Below are 21,108 nucleotides of genomic sequence, written 5' to 3' on the forward strand. Positions count from 1 at the left end.
CAGCACGATTAGATCCCTCCGCCATTCATACCCTGCTGCCTTACTGGCCCATTCACAGAAGCAGCTAAGGAGGAGCCGACTGTCTCGGGGAAAACACAACCCACCCTATTACTTTAGCTATGTTAACTCCTTGCACACCATATCTTACAGTTTGTTGTGTAACGTCATGTTTGTGTCTATTTTTAGAACAGTGGTGTGTTGTAATAAGCGGTTATATATGTAATGTTTGGGGTTTTTTTTATTTAAGCCTGGATCATATGGGATGGAGGGAAAATCATTTGTGACACTTTTAATAACTGGAAAAATTCCAAATCGATCAGTTTTGTTTTGTCTACAATTGAGCAAAATAAGTTCTGTGCTTTCTGTTCATAGTTACATTTATTTGTAGAAAACTGGTCAGATATTGACAAGGTATGGTTATGTTCATAACGGTAATTTTTGTAATGTTGATAATGGTTATATTTATAACCATACCTGCCGGTTGTGAGAGAAGACATATTGTGATTGTGTGGCAGACATCACACCCACATATCAGAATAGTTAGTGACTAAAACTAAATCATATTTTTGGTGTTTTTGATATTATTCTTTATTACATTATTCTCATGGCACTCATATTAAGCAGTAGTTTAAACACAGTAGGAATGATGTAATGCTGAAAGCATATATCATAATTTTTCACAGATTCCATGCTACCGGTACTTAAACATTCCTGCAAGTAATGCCCATATCTTTTATCTAAACAGTTATCAATCTTGCAGTATATGTCAGCAAGCCTTTTTTCCCTTTATTAAATAATAATTGAAATACCCACACTGAATTAAAACTAAGTCTGCTTTAATATAATGTAAATTTATGTCAATTTTTGATCATATATTCCAAATTTATCTATGATGTTGGCATTGGTATTGATCTGGGGTTCAGAAGAGCAGACTTTGTAAGTATAATAATCTTTAAACCATTTAAGGTACACTGAGAATTATTCTAACAGGAACTTTTATTAAGTGTCTCAAAATTTAATATAGCATGTAGATTTTTACTCTGCAGCAAAATACATCAACATAGACAATACTGTTTTTCTTTTTTTTTGCTCTTGTCAAAAATATGACACTATTTTATACGGATTTCTTGCTTTTCAAAAAGAAATTAATATAATATCCAAGAAAATACATGAAACTTTGCATTCTTATGGCTGTTGTGATGGCACAATATTTTGAATTGAGAAATATTTTACCTTTGCATGTTTTTTAGACTCATTAGCAATTTAAGAATTTTGTTTTGTTATGGAATACAACATTTCACATTAGAGACTACCGTGAATGTTTCACCATTAAAAATGTATAGTTGAAAAAATATTTCAGATCAGTAATTATGTTTAAAAATAAAGTTTAAACCCCTTTGTTACTAAGCATCTTATACACTGCCTGGCCAAAAAAAAAGTCGCCACCTGGATTTAACTAAGCAAATAGGTACAAGCCTCCTATTGGATAAGTGCTGCATAGGTGATTATCTTTCAGCTGGCAACAAGTTATTTAACCCCAGCTGATGCAATGAGTAACTCCTCATTTCTTAAACAACCATGGCAAAAGACACATCCTGTGGTCGTGGAAAAGACGTTAGTCTGTTTAAGAAGGGTCAAATCATTGGCATGCATCAAGCAGAGAAAACATCTAAGGAGATTGCAGAAACTACTAGAATTGGGTTAAGAACTGTCCAACGCGTCATTAAAAACTGGAAGGATGGTGGGGAACCATCGTCTTCCAGGAAGAAATGTGGTCGGAAAGAAATCCTGAATGATCGTGATCGGCGATTACTTAAACGTTTGGTCAAATCAAATCGAAGAAAAACAACAGCAGAACTCAGGAGTATGTTTAATTGTGAACGCAAAAGCATTTCCACACGCACAATGCGAAGGGAACTCAAGGGGTTGGGATTGAACAGCTGTGTAGCCGTAAGAAAACCTCTAATCAGTAAGGCTAACCAGAAAAAAAGGCTTCAGTTTGCTAGGGAGTATAAAGATTGGACTCTGGAGGAATGGAAGAGGGTCATGTGGTCTGATGAGTCCAGATTTACCCTGTTCCAGAGTGATGGGCGCATCAGGGTAAGAAGAGAGGCAGGTGAAGTGATGCACCCATCATGCCTAGTGCCTACTGTACAAGCCTGTGGGGGCAGTGCTATGATCTGGGGTTGCTGCAGTTGGTCAGGTCTAGGTTCAGCAACATTGTGTGCCCAAAGAATGAGGTCAGCTGACTACCTGAATATACTGAATGACCAGGTTATTCCATCAATGGATTTTGTCTTCCCAAATGGAACGGGCATATTCCAAGATGACAATGCCAGGATTCATCGGGCTCACATTGTGAAAGAGTGGTTCAGGGAGCATGAGACATCTTTTTCACACATGGATTGGCCACCACAGAGTCCAGACCTTAACCCCATTGAGAATCTTTGGGATGTGCTGGAGAAGGCTTTGCGCAGTGGTCAGACTCTCCCATCATCAATACAAGATCTTGGTGAAAGATTAATGCAACACTGGATGGAAATAAATCTTGTGACACTGCAGAAGCTTTTTGAAACAATGCCACAGCGAATGCGGGCTGTAATCAAAGCTAAAGGCGGTCCAACAAAATATTAGAGAGTGTGACCATTTTTTGGTGGCGACTTTTTTTTTGGCCAGGCAGTGTATATTTGCCTTCATGAGCTACAAAGCCCTTCCACTGATCCACGATAACAGTCAGGATGCCCCTAACACCTATAATGCTCATATTCCTTAGTAGCTTAATTGTTGATTATACCCATTTGCCAGTATGCTAAAGTGGCACAAGTATAAGAAGCTGCTATAAAAGGTGAATTAGCTCCAACTAATTACCGTCTCCTGGTGTATTCAGCCTGCAGTCGGCTGCTTTACAGACACAAAGCTAAAAACTGGCTACTGTAGTTTATTTTAATAAGACCAATTGGCCACACTTCTCTTTTTTTTGCGACAGAAATGTACAGGGGCTTTCTATCAGCCAGCTGACTAGAAGTATGCAGCTATAGGTTGGAAAGCAGCAGCACTACTGTGCAACTCGAGTTACTCTGGTGCTCTCTCTGGTATCTCATTAATAAAACTTAGAACCATTCCAAGAGATATGATGGAAAATCTCAGCGTTTTTATTCCTTAAAACTTGAGAAGTTGTTTAGTAGAATTTGATTGCTCTTTTTTTCCATACCTCTATTGAAAAAGCATCACGAGTAATGTGATCACAAGAATATAATACTGGAAGGCAATTTATTTCTAGTTTTTTGGCAAGCCAGACTGCAGTTAGCTGCTTAAAAATTCTGCTTGTATCTTCCCAGCTGTACATCTGTGTTATCTTAAAAAGAGTGATGGATGCCACTGCAGCTTCCTCCCCATGAGTGACGAAGTGTTTTGCTAAATTAAATATTTCCAGAAAGCTGAGTTGGTCTTTCTTTCATCTGTTAGCAAAGTGTAGGAGTCTGCTTTAAGCCAACTGACTGGCAGTGTGCAGTAACAGTTTGGGCTGGAGCAGTGCAGGAGACACTGCATTACATCATACTCCATACAGTTTTAGAAGCCTGTGACACTTTCTGGCATCTTAAACCACATGACTCAGGATTTTAGAAGTTGAAACCATAACTTTTTAACCCCGTCTGTATATGGCTCATGTCTAAATAAGAGCTAAGAATTTCTAAGTGAATAGATGGAATCGGACTTGGCCTAAAATAAATAAGGAGCTTCCAGCAGGCAGCGTGTGTGAGACAGTGCTTCAGCACCACACTGCGTGGAAAGCAACTGTTGCTGAGCGCGCTTTAAAAATCCACGTGGGTTGACAATAAGTTTGTTAAAGCTTGAACCTTTGTGGATCTTGTCCGCTCTAGTAACCATTAAATCCACGTTTGTCAGGGTAGAGTGTCGCTATTTGCACTCCTTACAACTATTATGCCCTGTTTGGAGGCACAACAGACACCGTGACTCCCAGAGACACTAATGTGGCAGCCCCTGTTTCCTTTCCCAAGCTTCTATAGTCAGTCTACTGATTAACGGGCTGTGGGTCTGGCGAAGCGGCATTCGTGTCAATATTTAGTGCGGGTCCGCAGCGGTGTGCCGTTCGGCTCTGTGAGTTTCCTCTCCCATGGAAGACTAACTGTGCTGTGATGTGCTAATGGCACCGCTGCCTGCCTGCCTTGATTTGTCATAATGCAGAGTGGGGGAAGGGGCGCTTTTTCTCTGCAGCACTGCAGGTACGGAGCCATAGGCAGGACAGAAAAGCTCTCGGAGCCGCAGAGCCGCTGCCACATAAAGTCCCCGATCCCAGATCCGGCGAGCCGAGCGGCGGCAGAATTAGAGCCCCGCTCGGAGACGAGCTGACCGTCAGTGATTAAGAGAGCCTTATTGACTGTACCGAGGCATGACAAATGGCAAAGCGTGTACACACAATGCAGGCGCCGAGGAGGAGTGGGCGTGTTTGGGTAAACATGGCAAACTCCCGCGGTTAGAAGTGGCTCTGGTTTAAAACATCAGATCGCGCTGCGGGAAGAAACGCTTTTCACGCGTTTCCTCCAGTGTGGGAGAGACTTCGTGTGAGGGCGCACGAAAAAACAAATCTGGTTCGATTTTAGTTGAACAAATCTGCTGGAACTGCGATTTCTTAAAAAAAAAAAAAAAAAAAATTATATATAAAATTTAAAAGAGCGAGTAGTTGCGGAGCGCGACTCTTGAAGGAAACGCAACAAAGCGGGAATTAGGGCGTCTGTTTACCGGCTGCACGTGCGCACAACGTTTTCCTCGCGGCGGTATTTGTCATTTTACTGCAGGCTGGGGGTCGCAGCGACTACTAGAAACACGAGGAGAGCGTGCATGTGCGCGAGGTGAAACAAAGTGAAGAGGAGAGCAGCAGGGGGAGGAGTGGGCTATTAGAGGAGGAAGAGCATGAGCGGTCTTCTTCTCCTTCTTTCTGCACGCCGCTCTTTTCCTTCACTTTGTTCTATTGTTGACGAGTGATCTGTTGAGAGTCAGACTCAGTCTACACCAAGGATATATATGCTGGTTTTTTCTGTTGTTTTTCCTCTACGTGTAGCAGCATGCTTTAGAGTGGCAGGTTTGAAAGAAACGCAGCCCTGCTTGGACTTCTCTGGGTCAGGATGCCAGTGAATGACACCTGCATTTCCAAACAGACAAAGGGGCTGTGTTTTTGGCATTAAGGTGGACTCTGCCAATGGAAAATAAAATAGAAGGTTAGAAGTGTTGAGCTCAACCTTATAACTGTAGTGCTGTGCTGTCTTGTGATTGTGTTGTCTTTGGGTTGCCTATTGTGTATGCCACAAGTTCCACGTTTTTTTTCTTCTTCTTCGTTGAGCGCCGCATGCAGAGTTATTCTGTTTTACTGTATTCCTGTAGTGGCAGTGCTGTAGCGGAGTTGTTTCGGCCACATGCTTACCAACTGTTTCATGCGTCAAAGCGCTCAGACTAAGCAACTCCTGACTCACGACTTGCGCTTCGTGCGTTTTAGGGCGACCTCCGAAACTTAAAAAAAAAACAAACATTCTCGGTCTTCTTTTAAAGTTATGCTTCAGGGTGCATATTTTCCAAATACTTATTTCTCCGGGTGTTTGTATCTGGATGGTGAAAACCAAAGGGTCAGCGTGACCCAGGTGCAGTTTCACGTGTTGTTGTGCCCTATAGCGCAATGAAGGCTTGTCGCATCCATAAGCTCGGCTGAGTTTATCTGGGCCATGTGTGTGGCTGCTGAGATTCTCCACAGCTCAGACCGCTTTCAGCACCACACAGCCGTGAACAAAGACTTTTACAGCTTTATCTCCGTAGTTTCTGCTTGCCGGACTTTTCCAAACTATTTACATGAAGATTCTTCTTGTGCATTACCTACCTGTTGCTCATGTGCAATGTTTACCAGTAATGGTGCAGTAAACTAAATGCATTTACTGCACTGTTGCCTGAAAGCAAGCAACAAAAAGGCTGCACAGTTTTGTTTATTTCTTATGCATGATAATAGTATCAGGAGTCGACCATGCCTTGCCTCTGCTTTGAGGAAAATCAGTTTTTGGTTTTAAAAGAAAACAATTGAGGACAGAAGACTTTGGAGGTGGCAGAAATGTTGTCTTTTAAAGCACAGCTCTGGAAAATGTGTAAAGACTACAACAAAATATGTAGCTTAATTTATATTTTTATTTTATTCAATAAACTGACATCATTCCTACCAAATAGAAATCCAGTTTCTGGCATTTATTTACAAAAAAAATAGTGTTTTCAGACCTCAAATATTGCTGAGAAAACTTTTGTATTCACTTTTAAAACACAACACTAATGTTTAAGCTAAGTAAGAGTTTGAAAATAAATATTAGATGGAGTAACATGAGTCTTGGTAGACTTTCACAATGCTCTTGGGTTCAGATGATCAGTGTTGCAATTGAACAAAAATTCTAGAATATAATGTCATTCGTGTAGAGATGCTGATGGCAAAAAAATTGCATTGGTCTTATTTTTTCCAGAGCTGCATGGTTCACTAGTTCTGTTAAGTTTTTTTATGGATTGTAACTTGGAGCTTTTATGAAGTGTGACTACCGAACCTAACCACTGTAGTAGTTGTTCGTGTAACAGCTCCTCTGGTTTTACTTGTACTGACAGAAGGAGTAATTGTAGTTGTAGATCTGCTAACAGCAGCAATGTCATGGGAATTTTTCCATCTGCAGGTGATAAAGCACAGCAGAGGAGCAGGAGTACGATGATTCAAATTGAACTGTGCATTAAGGTGCTATAGAAATGAAGTGCCCTGTGCCAGTTCATATGTACCCAGTAACCCTGAATCATCTAAGTATAGATAGTATTCTTACTATGACTGACTTCTCTCATGCATATAAGTTGCCTTCTGGGTTTTCTTTCTTAAAAATAGAGAAAAACAATGTTTTCCGTAGATATTCTATTATTCATTGTGGAAGTATAGTAGTGTAGCATCACTACGATAAATTGTAGTTGTTTACCTTTTCTGTGTAGTGTCCTCAGATGACTTTTTCTGTAAGCTAGCGCTGCATAGATGAACGGAAGTGAGTTTAAATCATGCGTAAAGCTTGTGTGAAGATTACTACTCTGGATTTTATTGCCATAATTCTGTGTGCTTTTGAGGATATGCATGTGTAATTTAAAATATGATTTACTCACTCCATGTCCATGCGGTTCCAGTTGTCTCTCCTTTCTAGCTATAAGTTTTGTTTTGAAGTTTGTCATTTGTACTTTTAGTTCAAAAAGAGATTCTAACTCTGAGTCAGATTTCCCAAAGATAAATTTACAGTGGCCCTGAGGTGCAAACCACTTCAACAAATTCAAATACATAACAACAATACCATAACACAATTACAAATGACAAAACACAATAACATTAAGAAAGCACAATTACAAATTCAAAAACACAGTTAACGAAGTTCATTAACGAAGCACTTACAACATTAACAAAACGGAAAGGGTATGTCTCAGTTGGAGACCTGAGAGATCGCTGATTGGATGACAGTGCTTTTGAACCGGAAATTATTGCTTGAGCGGGTCGGCCCGTTGTTGCGATACTTTATAGCGTCCGCCATATTGAAAGGCGGACGCCTTTCAATATGGCGTCCGCCTTATTGAAGGCGGACGCCTTCAATAAGGCGCCTTCAATAACACAGTGTGGGTGCAGTAATGGGGTCTCTAGCGCTGGTCTCCCTCCTCACTTAGCCTGGCTGTCGCCTGATTGGGCGGCTGGAGAGCCAATCTGATCAGAAATTCTTAAACCTGGACTCAGTTTCCATAATCACGGCGGACGCGTTTAACGTCGCTTCCACGCCAGTCGGCCGTAAACGTTAGTTATGAGCTAATTAAGCCCCTAATAAAACACAGAGGACGAACACAGACCGACGGTCCAACGCAGTGCCATCCTCCTGCCGTCGCTCATCCGCGAGGCAGCGCCGCGACGCACAGCTGGTCGCGAGAGCTCCGACCAGCTGTGCTGGTCGCAGCAAGCTTATCTAGCTGTGCTAGATAAGCTTGCTGCTTATCTAGCAGCAAGCTAATACAAGTGAATGGGCCGAACGTCGTAAAGTGCCGTTCTGCAAAGTATTTTAAGTTAATGAATGTCACTGACAGAATCTCTCACACACTATTATATTTAGGAATAAAAAAATAGTAATAATGACAATGTTAAAAACTTTTTGATGTGATTATTTAATTGTTTTGGGGCACAATAATTACATTTGATACAGCTGAATCTGATAAATTATTTTTATTGATGAACACACACACACATACCTTAACAGTGGTCTATTGGTAAATTGTAATTGTGCTATGTTAATGTTGTGTTTTTGAATTTGTGGCACCTCAGGGCCACCATATAAATTGTATAGTTTCAAAATTACGTTGACGCCTTCACAATTTCTTATTTGTTTGCTGTTCTAACATAAGAATGAAAGTTAAACTTGAATTTACAATGATTTGTTGAAAAAAGATTAATATTGAGGCTTATAAGGATTAAACATATGGGGCTTCATTTAGCCAGCAGTATGTCGCCCCTTGAGCTCTCGCTCTATTTATTGAGACATTTCATTTTTAAAATAATTCCTGCTCTCATCTTAAGTTGTTCTGTCTGCGGCTGTATAATTCAAGCTCATGCCATTTGTTTGCATAAACAGGAAGCTAAATGAAATGCACTTGTTACTGAACATCTGGAAAATACAGCTTGTCCTGTTCCTAAGACAAAAAGCCAATACAATTACTCCATTAGTATAAAAGCAGATGACAGTAAATCCCCTGGGTCTCCTCTCTTGGCATTTTACTTTCAGTGTGACACACTGAATCTATTGTGTCCAGACTGCACTCATATTGACTTATATAACTGGATAAATGCCAGAAGAAGAGGATGAGATGTGTTGAACACCTTTGACTCTTGTTAGAGATTATTATAATATCTGGCTAAACTGGTGAAAAATAAAATGCAGCATATAAGCATTGCAACAGATATAATAATTCACAGGTGGCTTTTTTATGTTTTTATGCACAACAGGTGAGGTGAGGCTAAATGCATGTTTGTCCCTTAAAATGCTGTATTCATCACAAACTTCCATATTGTATTTACAGGTTTTCTGTTAGGTAAACCTCATGGTTGGTAACTCTACACAGATATTGCAAAATTGTGAAGGAGAAAGAAAAGGGACTATTGTTTTACCTTTCCTTTCTTTTTGTTTTTAAATAAAAATCTTAAAATTATGGCTTACAACTGTATTCCACCCCCCTGAATGAAAATATTGCAGACTGTAGTTAAAGATGTTTTGAGCTGTGTCTCTAACAGCTTCACGCCTCTAGAAAGTCAAATGTTTGCCCATTTTTCTTTAGCCAAGCTCAATCTGATTGGATACACAACATATGTGAACATAAAGTCCTCAACTTTTGCTTCATATTTTCAGTTTGATTTATATCTGGACTTTGTCTGGGCCATTCAAACACATGAATGTGATTTAAATTAGTCTAGTGTCGTCAGTGCTTGGGGTTGTGGTTTTAAGTGAAGCTCCTCCTCAGTTTTTAGTCAGTGGCAACTTCTGACAGGTTTCCATCCAGGAATGCTCTGTGGTTATTGCCATTTATCTTCCTACTAATTCTGACCAGCTCCACAGCATAATACTGCCACCACTTTTAATGGTGAGTTCAGGGTGAAATGGTTATTTCTTGTGCCATATATGCAGACTCATTCAATAAACTTGAATATTATTGAAAAAAATATATTTATGCTAGTAACTCACTTCCCAAAGTGAAACACATTCAAGTAATTACACATCAACTCATGTTTTACAGCCTTCATTCCTGTTAATAAGAAAGATTTTCCACCTGTATTTAATGAAAACACTACGTTCAAATTACAATATCTAAACAATCATCCAATACAATATCTGAACTAATAAATTAAGTTTTAATACAGAAATTTGGGCTTATTGAAATGGATGTTTACTAATGTTTGCGGTTTTCATAAGGTACTTTTAATCTGACAAATGAGCCTCTTTACAACACATACTGTAATTCATTGCACATGACTGCTTTATGTGTGACAAAAAACTATTTTAAATGTTTGCTTTAGGTGTCAGTTGACCAGAGCCCATGTTTCCTGTGTTCACCACATGGCTTGTGGAAAACAGGAAACAGGACTTTTTATGGGTTTCTTTCAATATGGACTTTCTTCCTGCAAGATTTTCATAAATACCACATTTGTAAACTAGAAAAAGTAAGGCCAAAAAATTGGGAGCACTAAATCTCCTCCAGATTTACTAAACATCTGTCTGCCTACTCTCTATTTTCTCAGTTTAGAGCTCCTTTGGTTTGTAGTTCAGCCATATTCTTTCCATTTTTGGATTGCGGATTTAATATCGCTCATTGAGATGTTTAAAGTTTATCTCTCTATCTCTGACCTCCCTGATATGTGGTGCTAATTTATTCTGATATGACGCATCTTAACTTAATATGTTACATCTAAATGCAAGTTTTCACTGGCTTTTATTTAGGAGTGTTAAAGTACTGAGGACTAGACTAAAATCTAAGATTTGTATTTGTTGAAAAAAAAGTATGTAAAATCATTTTCCTTCCACTTCACAGTTATGTGCTACTCTGTGTTTGTGCATCTTAGGGGGAAGTTTGTCTCCTGCATGTTTTAGATGTTTTCATCGTTGAAGTCACTTGACTGAAATAAAAATTGAATGAGAATTAAATTATTTTTAATCAGGTGTTAGAGCAGGGGCACTTGATAAAACTTGCAGGAACCAAGTTTCCGATTTTTGGGTAATAAGATTACAAATATATAAAAGTTTCAAGGATGTGACTCCATTTACAAGGCACAGATCTCTGTAGCTGCAGAGAGATCTAAAACTACACCTTTAAAATTATTATTGCATTTGTCTGTCTCCAAACCTTGTAATACATCAGATGAACCATCCGCTCAGGGTGTGCCCTGCGTCCCGTCCCACTGCTGGCCACAAGTTAAAGAAACCGAATAGCAGATGATTGGACAAATAGATTCTAAACAAATTATGGATATCTCAGTTACACGACATGCAGTCTTGATCTTTGAGCAATTAAAATCTTACTCAATCACTGCTCTTAGAAGAACTTAAAGCGAGGATAGTATGTCTTTGATGCGCACACTGCCATGTCTTCCAGCTGCGAGGGCGGCTGACAGATGGTGTGGCCTCTTCCTCTCCATGGTCACAAATACTAGCCCCTGTCAATCAGCCCACACAAAGACCCAGAGGGAGGCTGGCCTCTGGTCCTTCCATAGGGTTTACATCTGAGGATGTGCATAGCTGCAGGAAGATAATGAGGTTCAGTTCTGAACTTGATTGGCGTGAACAGGACCAGAGGTTGGGATGTGAGGATTAAAGATGTTCCGTCATAGTCAATCAGAAGTGAGCTCTTTCAGGTTGAAAGATGACAGCCTTTCTTCAATAACAAACCCAAAGTATGGCAAGCGGAAACGCAATTTATTCCAAAGTCAAATTGATGTGGTTGTTTGTCGAGGTTTTTGTTCTGTGCTGTGTATTGACATTATGTGGTAAAGACTTGTTAATTTCAGTGATTTACTGTTGAAATGGTACAACAGTAAGGTCCATAAATCTGTGCTTAGACTCTCCAGCTCCACTCCAGCAGTTGTAGTTCACTCCAGTAATAGTTCGCCTGCTCTCATCCTTGACATTTCTAAGTAGGGTCAACTAAATTCTCCATCCTGCTTCACCAGCAGACCCCGTCTTGTCATGCACTGTAATTCCTGCCCTTTTCTATTTTCCCCTATTCCTCTTCATGAACCTCTTCTTGTCTCCTGTCCTGTTCTCTTTTCCTTTCACTCTGGTGTTGGTTTACTCTCGCTCTTCCCCTGCTGTCTTCTTTCTTCCTGTGGCCCCTTTGCTCTGACATTAGGCTCTGCTGGGTCTTAATAAGCAGCGCTGTCCTTTATTCCCTTATCCCTGAGTATATCAACCTGTCTCATGAGAAGCTGCTGCCATGTCCTAGAGCTGTCATTGATCAGATACTGTAGACCACTGTAGATTATACCATAGAAAGTCCTCTGATCCTTGCTTCTCTCTCAGGACTCCGGTGCCCTTTGACAGAACCTGGAGTTAAGAAAACAGCAGTCATGCCTTGTCACAAATATTATAAAAACCCATAAAGAACACTTTAAACTACAATACTTAGAAACTGATTAGAGAGATTTCCCTCGAACAAACTGTGACTTTCTCAGTTTCTCCTCTTTTGCTAAATTTGGTTGCAGCACAGGGTCACTCATACTGAGTTTCTGCTGAATGATTCCTCCTGTTAAAATGGAGCCATTAGATATGAATTGGATCTGTTTGTCTTGTAAAGCGACTTTGGCTGAAATTTGCTGTGACTTGGTGCTGTGTAAACAAACAGAACTTAACCAAAAATTTTAATAGAATATAATTTAGAAACATATCTACATTTGTTGCTCGTTGATAGTTTTACTATTCTAATCAGGGTGAATTTAAAGTATCCCGATAAAGTTACCAAATAACTCCATCTCAAATCCTACCTCAATTTACAATCTGTTAATTGTTTTACCCCATAACAAGTCATTTTGGATCAGTTTATTTCTATTAGGTACTTTTAAATAATTATGTAGATGTGAAAAAATATTAAAATGCAAATTTTATGTAATATTTCTTTGTAAATATTAAACCAGTTCCAGCAGTTCTCTGTTTAGGCCATGTGACTTATGATCCTGTGATCAAATCAAAATAAGTGAGTTAACTCCTGCTGGGAGATTTATCAGAGTCACATCAGTTCATTCCCTTTCTCTAGACTTTGAGTAAACATCATTTTCTATAGCTCACTTTTGATGTTTTGCTCGACAATCACTTCACATTGTTTACAGATTATGTAGTCCTTGGGTAAAAAGTTCATTTCAAATTAATTTATTTAGGGATATTTATCTCCCCTGAGTAAAAATAAGCAGGTCATTTACAGACACTTTGCATACTTTTATCCCAGTGCAAATTATTTTTTCTTACTGCTCTGTAAAGCTAAGGGTAATTTGAGTTATATTATAATCTCTGTGGTTTCCTCATTTAACTTGCTTAGGTTTGTTTAGTGAAGCTGCTCCTGTACAGTCCGAGCTGCAAAAACACAAAATCTTACCAAATATTTTTGATCTAGTTTCTAGAGCAAAGATGTTACTACATTTGAAATAGGACAAACCTAGCTTACAAGTAACTTTTAAGACAGATGTAGAAGCTTGATTTAAATCAATAAGTCCTTAATATTGATTTTTTTTTTAAGTACTATCTCCACTGGCAAATTATTTCACTTTAAATGAAATAAATTGACACCAATGCTTAGTTATTTTTGTATCAATAATTTACTTACTCAAAATGAGCATCTATATCTTGCTGGAAAGTTACTTAAAGTTAGTTTTGTTGTCGTATTTCAAGTGCACTAAAATATTTGCACTAGATAGTAGACCAAACATCTAGGGTGATTTGCAATACTAGAATTTAAATCTGACAATTAGAATATGAACTCACTGTAGCTCAGACTCAGGAAGCAGAAAATGTTAAAATAGCAGTGTTTAAGTTATTAGATCTTAACATAAAAATCAAACAAAAGATTTTAAGTGGTTTTTAGCTTGTAGATTTCTGAATTGATGCTGTGTGACTTCCAGAGCCCTGGGGGCCCGCAGCCCCACATTTCAGTTGTGCCTCTTGCTGGAGTTTCATGTTTTTTATCTTTGAGATCAATCCAGATCGCCTCAAGGAAATAAACTTATACATACACATAGGAAAGTATGCAATGTATAATCGGGTTATCATTTACAATTTCATATTCACTTACATAGAAAAATATTTCCAATCTTAGCTGTGTTAGTTTTGATTAGTTTAATTTTCAGTAAATTATGTTTTTGCATAACTTGGAATTGAATGAGTTCGGGTCCGCAGAGGGTTGAGATTGTAATGTTTGGGATTTAATTCAGTAAAGTAGTGAGGTAATTTCTATTTTAATGCAGTGTTAAAAAGAAATGCGAGTAAATGTTTGTCCGGTTATGGTAGGAGATTATGGCATTCCAATAAAAGTATGAGAATAAATCTCCACATTCATCTACAGAAACTTTATAAAAACCACTAATTTTACATTCAACTTGACTGAAAGAGCACACTTTAAATTTCTTACAGAGAGTTTTTAGTAAATTTTTTGCAGGCAGGGCTGTTTTAAAATACCTTGTGAAAATCTGGTCGTAATGTGTGACAATGACCACGTCTGCAACCGTGCACTGTCACAAGGGAGTAAACCAGAGAGGGGGAGGGCCCTCATGGCGTCACAGCGTTGTTACAGTACCGTTTGGCTGTTCACCTTCCCTGTCTCCTCCCACTCGTCTCTACCCCCATCCTCCCTCTGCAGTAGACGTGCATCGCATTTGGAGCAGCAGGCAGCAGGTGGAGATGACATCATCTGCACTGCAGCACACTGCAGCACTGGGTCTGAACAAAGACATGTCAGCCTACTGCTAACTATCCCCGACTCTTTCCCTCCATCTCTGCGTTTGTATCTCTTCCCACCGATTAGGCGAAAGCAAAATGAGAGCACAACCTTATATGAAGGCATGTGCCTCTACCTTTTGACTCCCCTCTCAACTCCTGCACTCAGACCAGAGTAGGCTGGCAATTCCTCACCTCCCTACCGTCCACAAGCCAATATGTTGATGGGCAAAGATAAATACGGCCTAATGGGAAGCTGTACAAACACTCTGAGCAGTTTGCTGTTTATTATGAAAATGACATGCTGATCTGACAGGATGCTCACCTAGGTAGTGTACAGCACACAGAGGAATTAAAGGCAGGGGCCTCATTGTTGTTCTTTCAGCCCATTTTTCACAGTGCAGCATACTGTCACAGAGAGCAGCAATTTATCAGCCAGTGGCATTATGCTTTTTCTTCCCAATGATAGAAGCTACTTGACCTCCTTTACTGTGTCTCACTGTGACATTAGCTCTCTATGGAGCCTTTAGCTGGGGGTGCCAAGATACCATAAAGCGCAAATGTCACCGGGTCATGCTGTGAAGGCCCCCCACCTCAAAACATCGGGTCCCTAATGCATCAGCGCTGGAAAACAAATGGCATGCAGGAAAAGACTTATAAATTACATTTTTATTGTTTGTCTATCTACATTTTGTCTTGTATACTGGGTCCTTCTCCTCCCCTTCATCAATAAGCCAATAGCACACAGGCAGGGCATACACACAGCCATTCTCTTGTCGCCTAGTTACCACTCGGCAGCAGGTTGCCACAGAAACGGCCTCATAGTAGCTAAATGGAGAATGCTAATGCAGTCTTCTATACTCCCTGCTGCAGTGGGCTCTCTGTCCACTGTCTGTACATGGCATACCTTAAGAGTGTGTACATGCACTCTGATGCTCATAAAGTGCCCATTTTTTTGTTTTGTTTAACCGGACCATCTATGAGCTGCAATTTTTTTTATTTATAAAATATTTATAAATATTTTTATTTATTCCCAACCGGTTTAAAGATTAGTGAATTGCTAAACAGCAAAATGTAAAGTGCTGTTTAGCAGAAAACTAGAAATTTACCCATTTTTGAAGTGACAACATGTCCTGCACCTGCTCGAAACGTCTTTATTGATAATGAGAATCCAAACTTTTGTCTTTATAAAGCATATTAAAGTTAAACTCTTTATTAGTGGGATAGTTTGATAACTTTGCTGGTGAAAGACCCGAGCTACCAAAAAAGTCTGGCCTACTAACACAAATTAAGTCTCAAACTCTTTAGCAAAGATCATGAAGTTTGCTGCACAATGTTGTTTAGAAATTAAAGGAGAAATGTAATTTTGTCATTTTAAACTGCTGACATACTGTTTTCCTTCTTACCATGTTTGTTAATGAAAATAAAAAGCACTTTACAGTTCTTTACATACGCTATGACATCACTATCTCATTCTGAGATTTATCTGTGGGAATCAACATAACATCTTTTGTGATTGCCCCCAAGTGGTCAGGTAGTGCAGTTAGTTATTAGCTGAAATAATAAAAAGCAGGTCAGGCTAGCATCTCCTCAAGCATTTAGCATGCAGAAGTGAGTGAATTTGTATTTGTACAGATTAGCCTGAAATGTTGTATAGCAATGTGTTAGTTGCTGCAACATTGCAGTATAATTTATTTAAATCTTAAAGGGGCGATGTGTATATGTGGTGAATATATTTTGTTTCATTCAGATGGGGGAAGAGTAAAGATTACAAGATTACAATAATAAATATAAGATATTTAAGATTTACTTATGGAATTGTTGGGGTTTTTTTTGTCTAGACTAAAAAGGCTTTAATTAATTGGACCCAAATAATTTTTAATCTTAGCCACCTATCAAAGGCACAATTATGTGAAGTATCCTTTTAAGGGGATGCTGCGTAAGAAAGCTACACAGAACATGAAAGGTATACCTGAGGAGAATATACAGCCAAGAAGGCTTAAAAGGTTTTGTAAAGGCTGATGAAAAACGACAACGCAGTCAATGACAGGGGAATCTAGGTAGAACGTTAGCTCTTAAAATCACTCACTTAATAGAATCAATATATGATCAGATTTCTTGACATGTTTTTTGTAAATTTTGTTGTATTATAAAAAATATAGTTTTTTGTTGCGCAGATGTCATATCTGTGGCAGTATAACCACTCTGATCGCCACAAACCTCTAGTAAAATTCAATTCCTGTCATCAAATGCTCCTCCATCCATCTTGATGTGGGAAAGGTTGTTTTTTCAAGGACCTGAGATAGCTGTATAGGTTTTGATTTATGTTGTCCTGTCAGATTCTTAATCTCTTTTCCAAACAGGTGCAGGGAACAGGGCCATAATGGGTTGTATCTAATCAGCTGGAAAAGACCTTCAGTAGAATGGTATCTCTAGAGTCTTGTCTGAAGTGCGCTGTCTTTCAAATTTTGTGCGTGCCCTGGAGCTTAACAGCTCTGTAAAAGAGGTGTAATGTAGAAAGTCATTTACAATTGACTGATGGGATGTCTAGTGTGACTAAATTTGGTCAAATTTTTTTAAAGTTCAAAAATTAATCGGTTGTGTAATCTATCAAAAATATATCTTTTTTCTATTCCTTTTTTTTTTCTTAAGCGATTTTTTCCCCATTTATGCAAGAACCAAGGAGATTTCTCAGTATTTCAATATTAGTCAACACTAATATATTCTGTATTTCTTTATAATTAACAGAGCCAGTAATCAATTAAATTACACTTTAAAAGTAATTGTTAATCAAAGATCTACTGTCATCTGACTTAATCAAGCAAATGTAACAGCATAATAAATAACAACAATGCTTATTCCACTCTGCAATTATAGACTAAATGGGGAAGTTTTAAAACTAGGAACTAAATGTTCAAAATGTTTTTATCTGATTAAAAAAAATCTTTATAAAATGTAACAAAAAGGCATTTAGAATTTAACACAATAACTGGTGTATGTTAGGGCTGGGCAATATGACTGAAAAATGTTTTACAATATAAACATTTTATTTTAGCCAATATTGATAATTATTTATTAGATTTTGGTTTAAAGTCCACACTTTCTTCTCAAGCTGCTGTACTCATTTTTTTATTTCACTCGATGCATTTTGTTTTTACATTTTTTAAGCAGCTGTGAGGCACAGTGGCAAAACCTGAAACTGTTGCTGCTCAAGTTACTCAACAGGTTGTTGCTAGGTAATCAGAGAGTGAGTGAGTTGCTAGGTAACCAAAGAGTAAATGAGTAAGCTGAACATTCCATAAGATGTTCTTTCTGCTGATATTGATCATATGTCATTATGATACTATTGTCATTTATTTATTATCCATCCCTATTGTATGCAATAGTAAATATTCTGACTTTTCACATTTAGAAAAACTTGGAAATTCATCTGTTTTTATCATTTTTTTATAAAGCCGTTGTACATGAAAGATCAAATCGGAGGTGTCCGTGGGCACTCTATCCGTTTACTAATGTAATTTTTTTTTTAAAAGTTTCTCATCAATAGCATTTTCATTTTCACTGGACAGGTTATTTATAAAATGATTATTGTTGTATAGTAGGTTATTCAACTTTGCTTCCTCTGCAAAATGGAGTTGGACATTTGCTCCTAAATGGATGATTGTAAGCCTCCTGTTGCCACAGTGACATCCCTGAAACTCCTCAAAGCACCATATTGGTGCAGCTTGTGGTGCATACTGTGTGATAATTTGCGTTGTCAGGATTAAGGACTTTTGGTGCTGTAATGAGCATACTGACATTTATGTTTCCTCACAGCTGATGCTGACGCGTTCTTCTTCTGTCTCCCACTTTCTGCCCAGATAACCAGTTCAGAATGTCAATCCTGGAGCGCTTGGAGCAGATGGAGAGGAGGATGGCAGAGATGGCCAGCCACCAGCAGACAAGCAGTGCGGGGAGTGGTGGCGCTGGAGGAGGAGCAGGAGGAGGCGGAGGTGGGGGAGGAGTAGGAGGAGGGAGTGGAGGAGGGGCCGGAGGAGGGAACAATAGTCAGTCACAGGTAAAAAGCCTCATCATGCTGGACGATTATTGTTGCACGTGGCAGAACCCAAGCACATTCATTAAACTTTTCCATCACTTATTGATACAAATACATTATAAAAAAAAAAAAATTTTTAATAGCAGTTTGTGTTTTGTTCTTGAGTGTGCATCTGGCCAGACGCAGGCCAGCAGCTCCTTTGAGAGCCGTGTTGTAGTGGTCTGTGAGAAGATGATGAGCAGAGCTTGCTGGGCCAAGTCCAAACATTTAATCCACTCCAAGACCTTCAGAGGGATGACACTCCTTCACCTGGCTGCTGGCCAGGGCTATGCCACCCTCATTCAGACACTCATCAAATGGCGGTGAGAATGAAATTATCCAGCATGCTCTGTAACCGCCACAGTAATTCATCGTAATAGTGCATCACAACAAATATCATTTTCTCTCTCTTATGCAGCAATAAGCATGCTGATAGTATTGACTTGGAGCTGGAAGTGGACCCTCTAAATGTTGATCACTTTTCCTGCACACCTCTGGTGAGTACCAAAGCTCTCCCTTTGAGGAAACAGTTTATAAATTACAACTTTTCACTTTTCTGACTTGTTTGCTGCTGTTCTTTTGTCTGTTTACAATCCAGATGTGGGCATGTGCGCTTGGTCATCTGGAGGCAGCAGTCGTCCTGTATAAATGGGACAGGCGGGCCCTTGCCATCCCAGACTCCTTGGGTCGTCTGCCCCTGTCAATTGCTCGCTCTCGTGGCCACACCAAGCTGGCTGAGTGTCTGGAACAACTGCAGAGGGAAGAGCAGCAGCCGCCCGCCTCTCTACCGCCAACCACTCGGATGTCTTTCTCCCCAGCCCCCGATGCGCCCACCTCCGATAGCTGGATGGTCAGCTGGGCAAACGACAGCATAGTAGCACCTGGCAGCAAGAAAGGAGGTCCTGCTAACACAATAACCACACCCAGCACCACCAGCCCCAACCCAGGTTAGTCTGATTACAGAAAGATTTCTGATAAGTGCGCTACCTGAAGTGCTAACGTTTTTCAGTTTTACCATGTCACAGTGACAAACCTCAATGTGTTTCATTGGAATTTTATTTAATAGGCCAAGACATGATTGTGGACTGGAAACCAAATGATTTATGGTTCATGTAATTTGTTTTAAATAAAAATGTAAAAAGTGTGGCGTTTACTCTGACACCCAAATCAAACCCCAGTGCAACCGACTAGCTGTGAAGGTCACATACACTGCAAACCACATTTTACAGATGTTTTTGTCTAGTTTCTCATGCTGATATTTCAGTATACTAAGAAACTTAACACAAAACAAACTTGCTAGTAAACTTTTAAAAGGACATAGGAACTTGCTTTAAATCAGTAATTCTTGAATATTGACAAAAAGTACTAGTTCCACTGGCAGATTTCTTTCTCATTTATATAATTTTTCCCTTTTTTTCCATTTAACATTTTTAAGTGAAAAGAGCTGCCAGTGGAGCTAGTACTTTTTATCAATATTTAATAACCTACTTCAAACAGATTCCTTTATCTTGCTGAAAAGCTGCTTGTAAGTTAATTTTGTCTTCATTCAAGTGTACTAAGATGCTTATATAAAAAAGGTGAAGAGAGTTAAATATAGAGCAAATCCTGGTAGAAAATCTGAAATCTGAGCCTGAAACATGCAGCCAGAGCTACAGTCAACTGGTTTTGATCAGAGAACATTGACGTCAGATTAAATCCAGTAGAGTACATTGACATTTTGCAAGTCTGTAGTCTTGACTTAAAAGTGATAATGGAGTCTTCAGCTAATGGTGTCACTTTATCTTTTTTTTTATTTTGCAGATTTAAGAAGGCCGAGATCAGAACCTTCTAACTGCTACAGCAGCGAGGGCCAAAGAGATCTCCCGTTGGCTAAAAAACATAAACCTAACCCGGAATTATTTCATAATCGACCCGACAAGCCCATGTCTGTTCCTCTGAGCCTGGAGCAGCAACAGCTCCACAAACTGTCCTCCAGCACCAAGAGCATGTCCGCGGAGGGCCTGAGCGCTGACAAAAGTCTACCAACAGGAGGCAGCACTGGGACAACCAGGTGGAACTCCAGAGAGAGTTTCTCCCACAGCAGCATGGGGAAGAAAGCGCTTGGCATCAGTGGAGGCAGCAGTTTAGGAAAGGAGAAGCTGGTCAACCGACTGCGGCAGCGGGAGCAGCTGGGCATGCTGGTTATGGCGGACAGAGAAATGGCAGATTCAGAACTGCTGTCGTATCGAGAGGACCTGGAGAATCAGGACTGTCTCACGCAGATGGATGACCTACAGGTGAGCAGAAAGGAGTGAAATAGCTCTTTCACTCTTTCACACCAAGATAGTTTACACACATCTTGGTGTGTAAACTCCAACTATACTGCAGCAGAAGGATAAATTTAACAGATGAACCTACATCTGGACAACTTTATTTCAGAAATGAAATACATAGTCTTGTACAGTAACTGAGACAACACTTACAGTAGACTGCAAAGACAAAACAAAAAAAATCTGATATATTAAGATATTTACATTTGAAACTAGATCA

At 39.3% G+C, this 21,108-nt stretch overlaps 1 protein-coding gene across 11 annotated transcripts in view; it reads left to right on the forward strand.

Annotated features, from left to right (window-relative positions):
* Window positions 1–21,108, forward strand: part of camta1a (calmodulin binding transcription activator 1a) — a 393,254-nt gene that overhangs the window by 357,561 nt on the left and 14,585 nt on the right. For 10 of the 11 annotated variants that reach the window (XM_032584958.1, XM_032584865.1, XM_032584530.1 and 7 more), the window contains 5 exons: window positions 18,365–18,561; window positions 18,706–18,902; window positions 18,998–19,076; window positions 19,178–19,526; window positions 20,380–20,855. In XM_032584958.1, the coding sequence (XP_032440849.1) occupies window positions 18,365–18,561; window positions 18,706–18,902; window positions 18,998–19,076; window positions 19,178–19,526; window positions 20,380–20,855 (1,298 nt within the window). Of the gene's footprint in view, window positions 1–4,271; window positions 5,238–18,364; window positions 18,562–18,705; window positions 18,903–18,997; window positions 19,077–19,177; window positions 19,527–20,379; window positions 20,856–21,108 lie in introns of those variants that run through there. The other variant, XM_032585027.1, reaches the window with a different exon arrangement.

This window comes from Xiphophorus hellerii, chromosome 1, assembly GCF_003331165.1.
Source record: "Xiphophorus hellerii strain 12219 chromosome 1, Xiphophorus_hellerii-4.1, whole genome shotgun sequence".
NCBI classification, from domain to species: domain Eukaryota; kingdom Metazoa; phylum Chordata; class Actinopteri; order Cyprinodontiformes; family Poeciliidae; genus Xiphophorus; species Xiphophorus hellerii.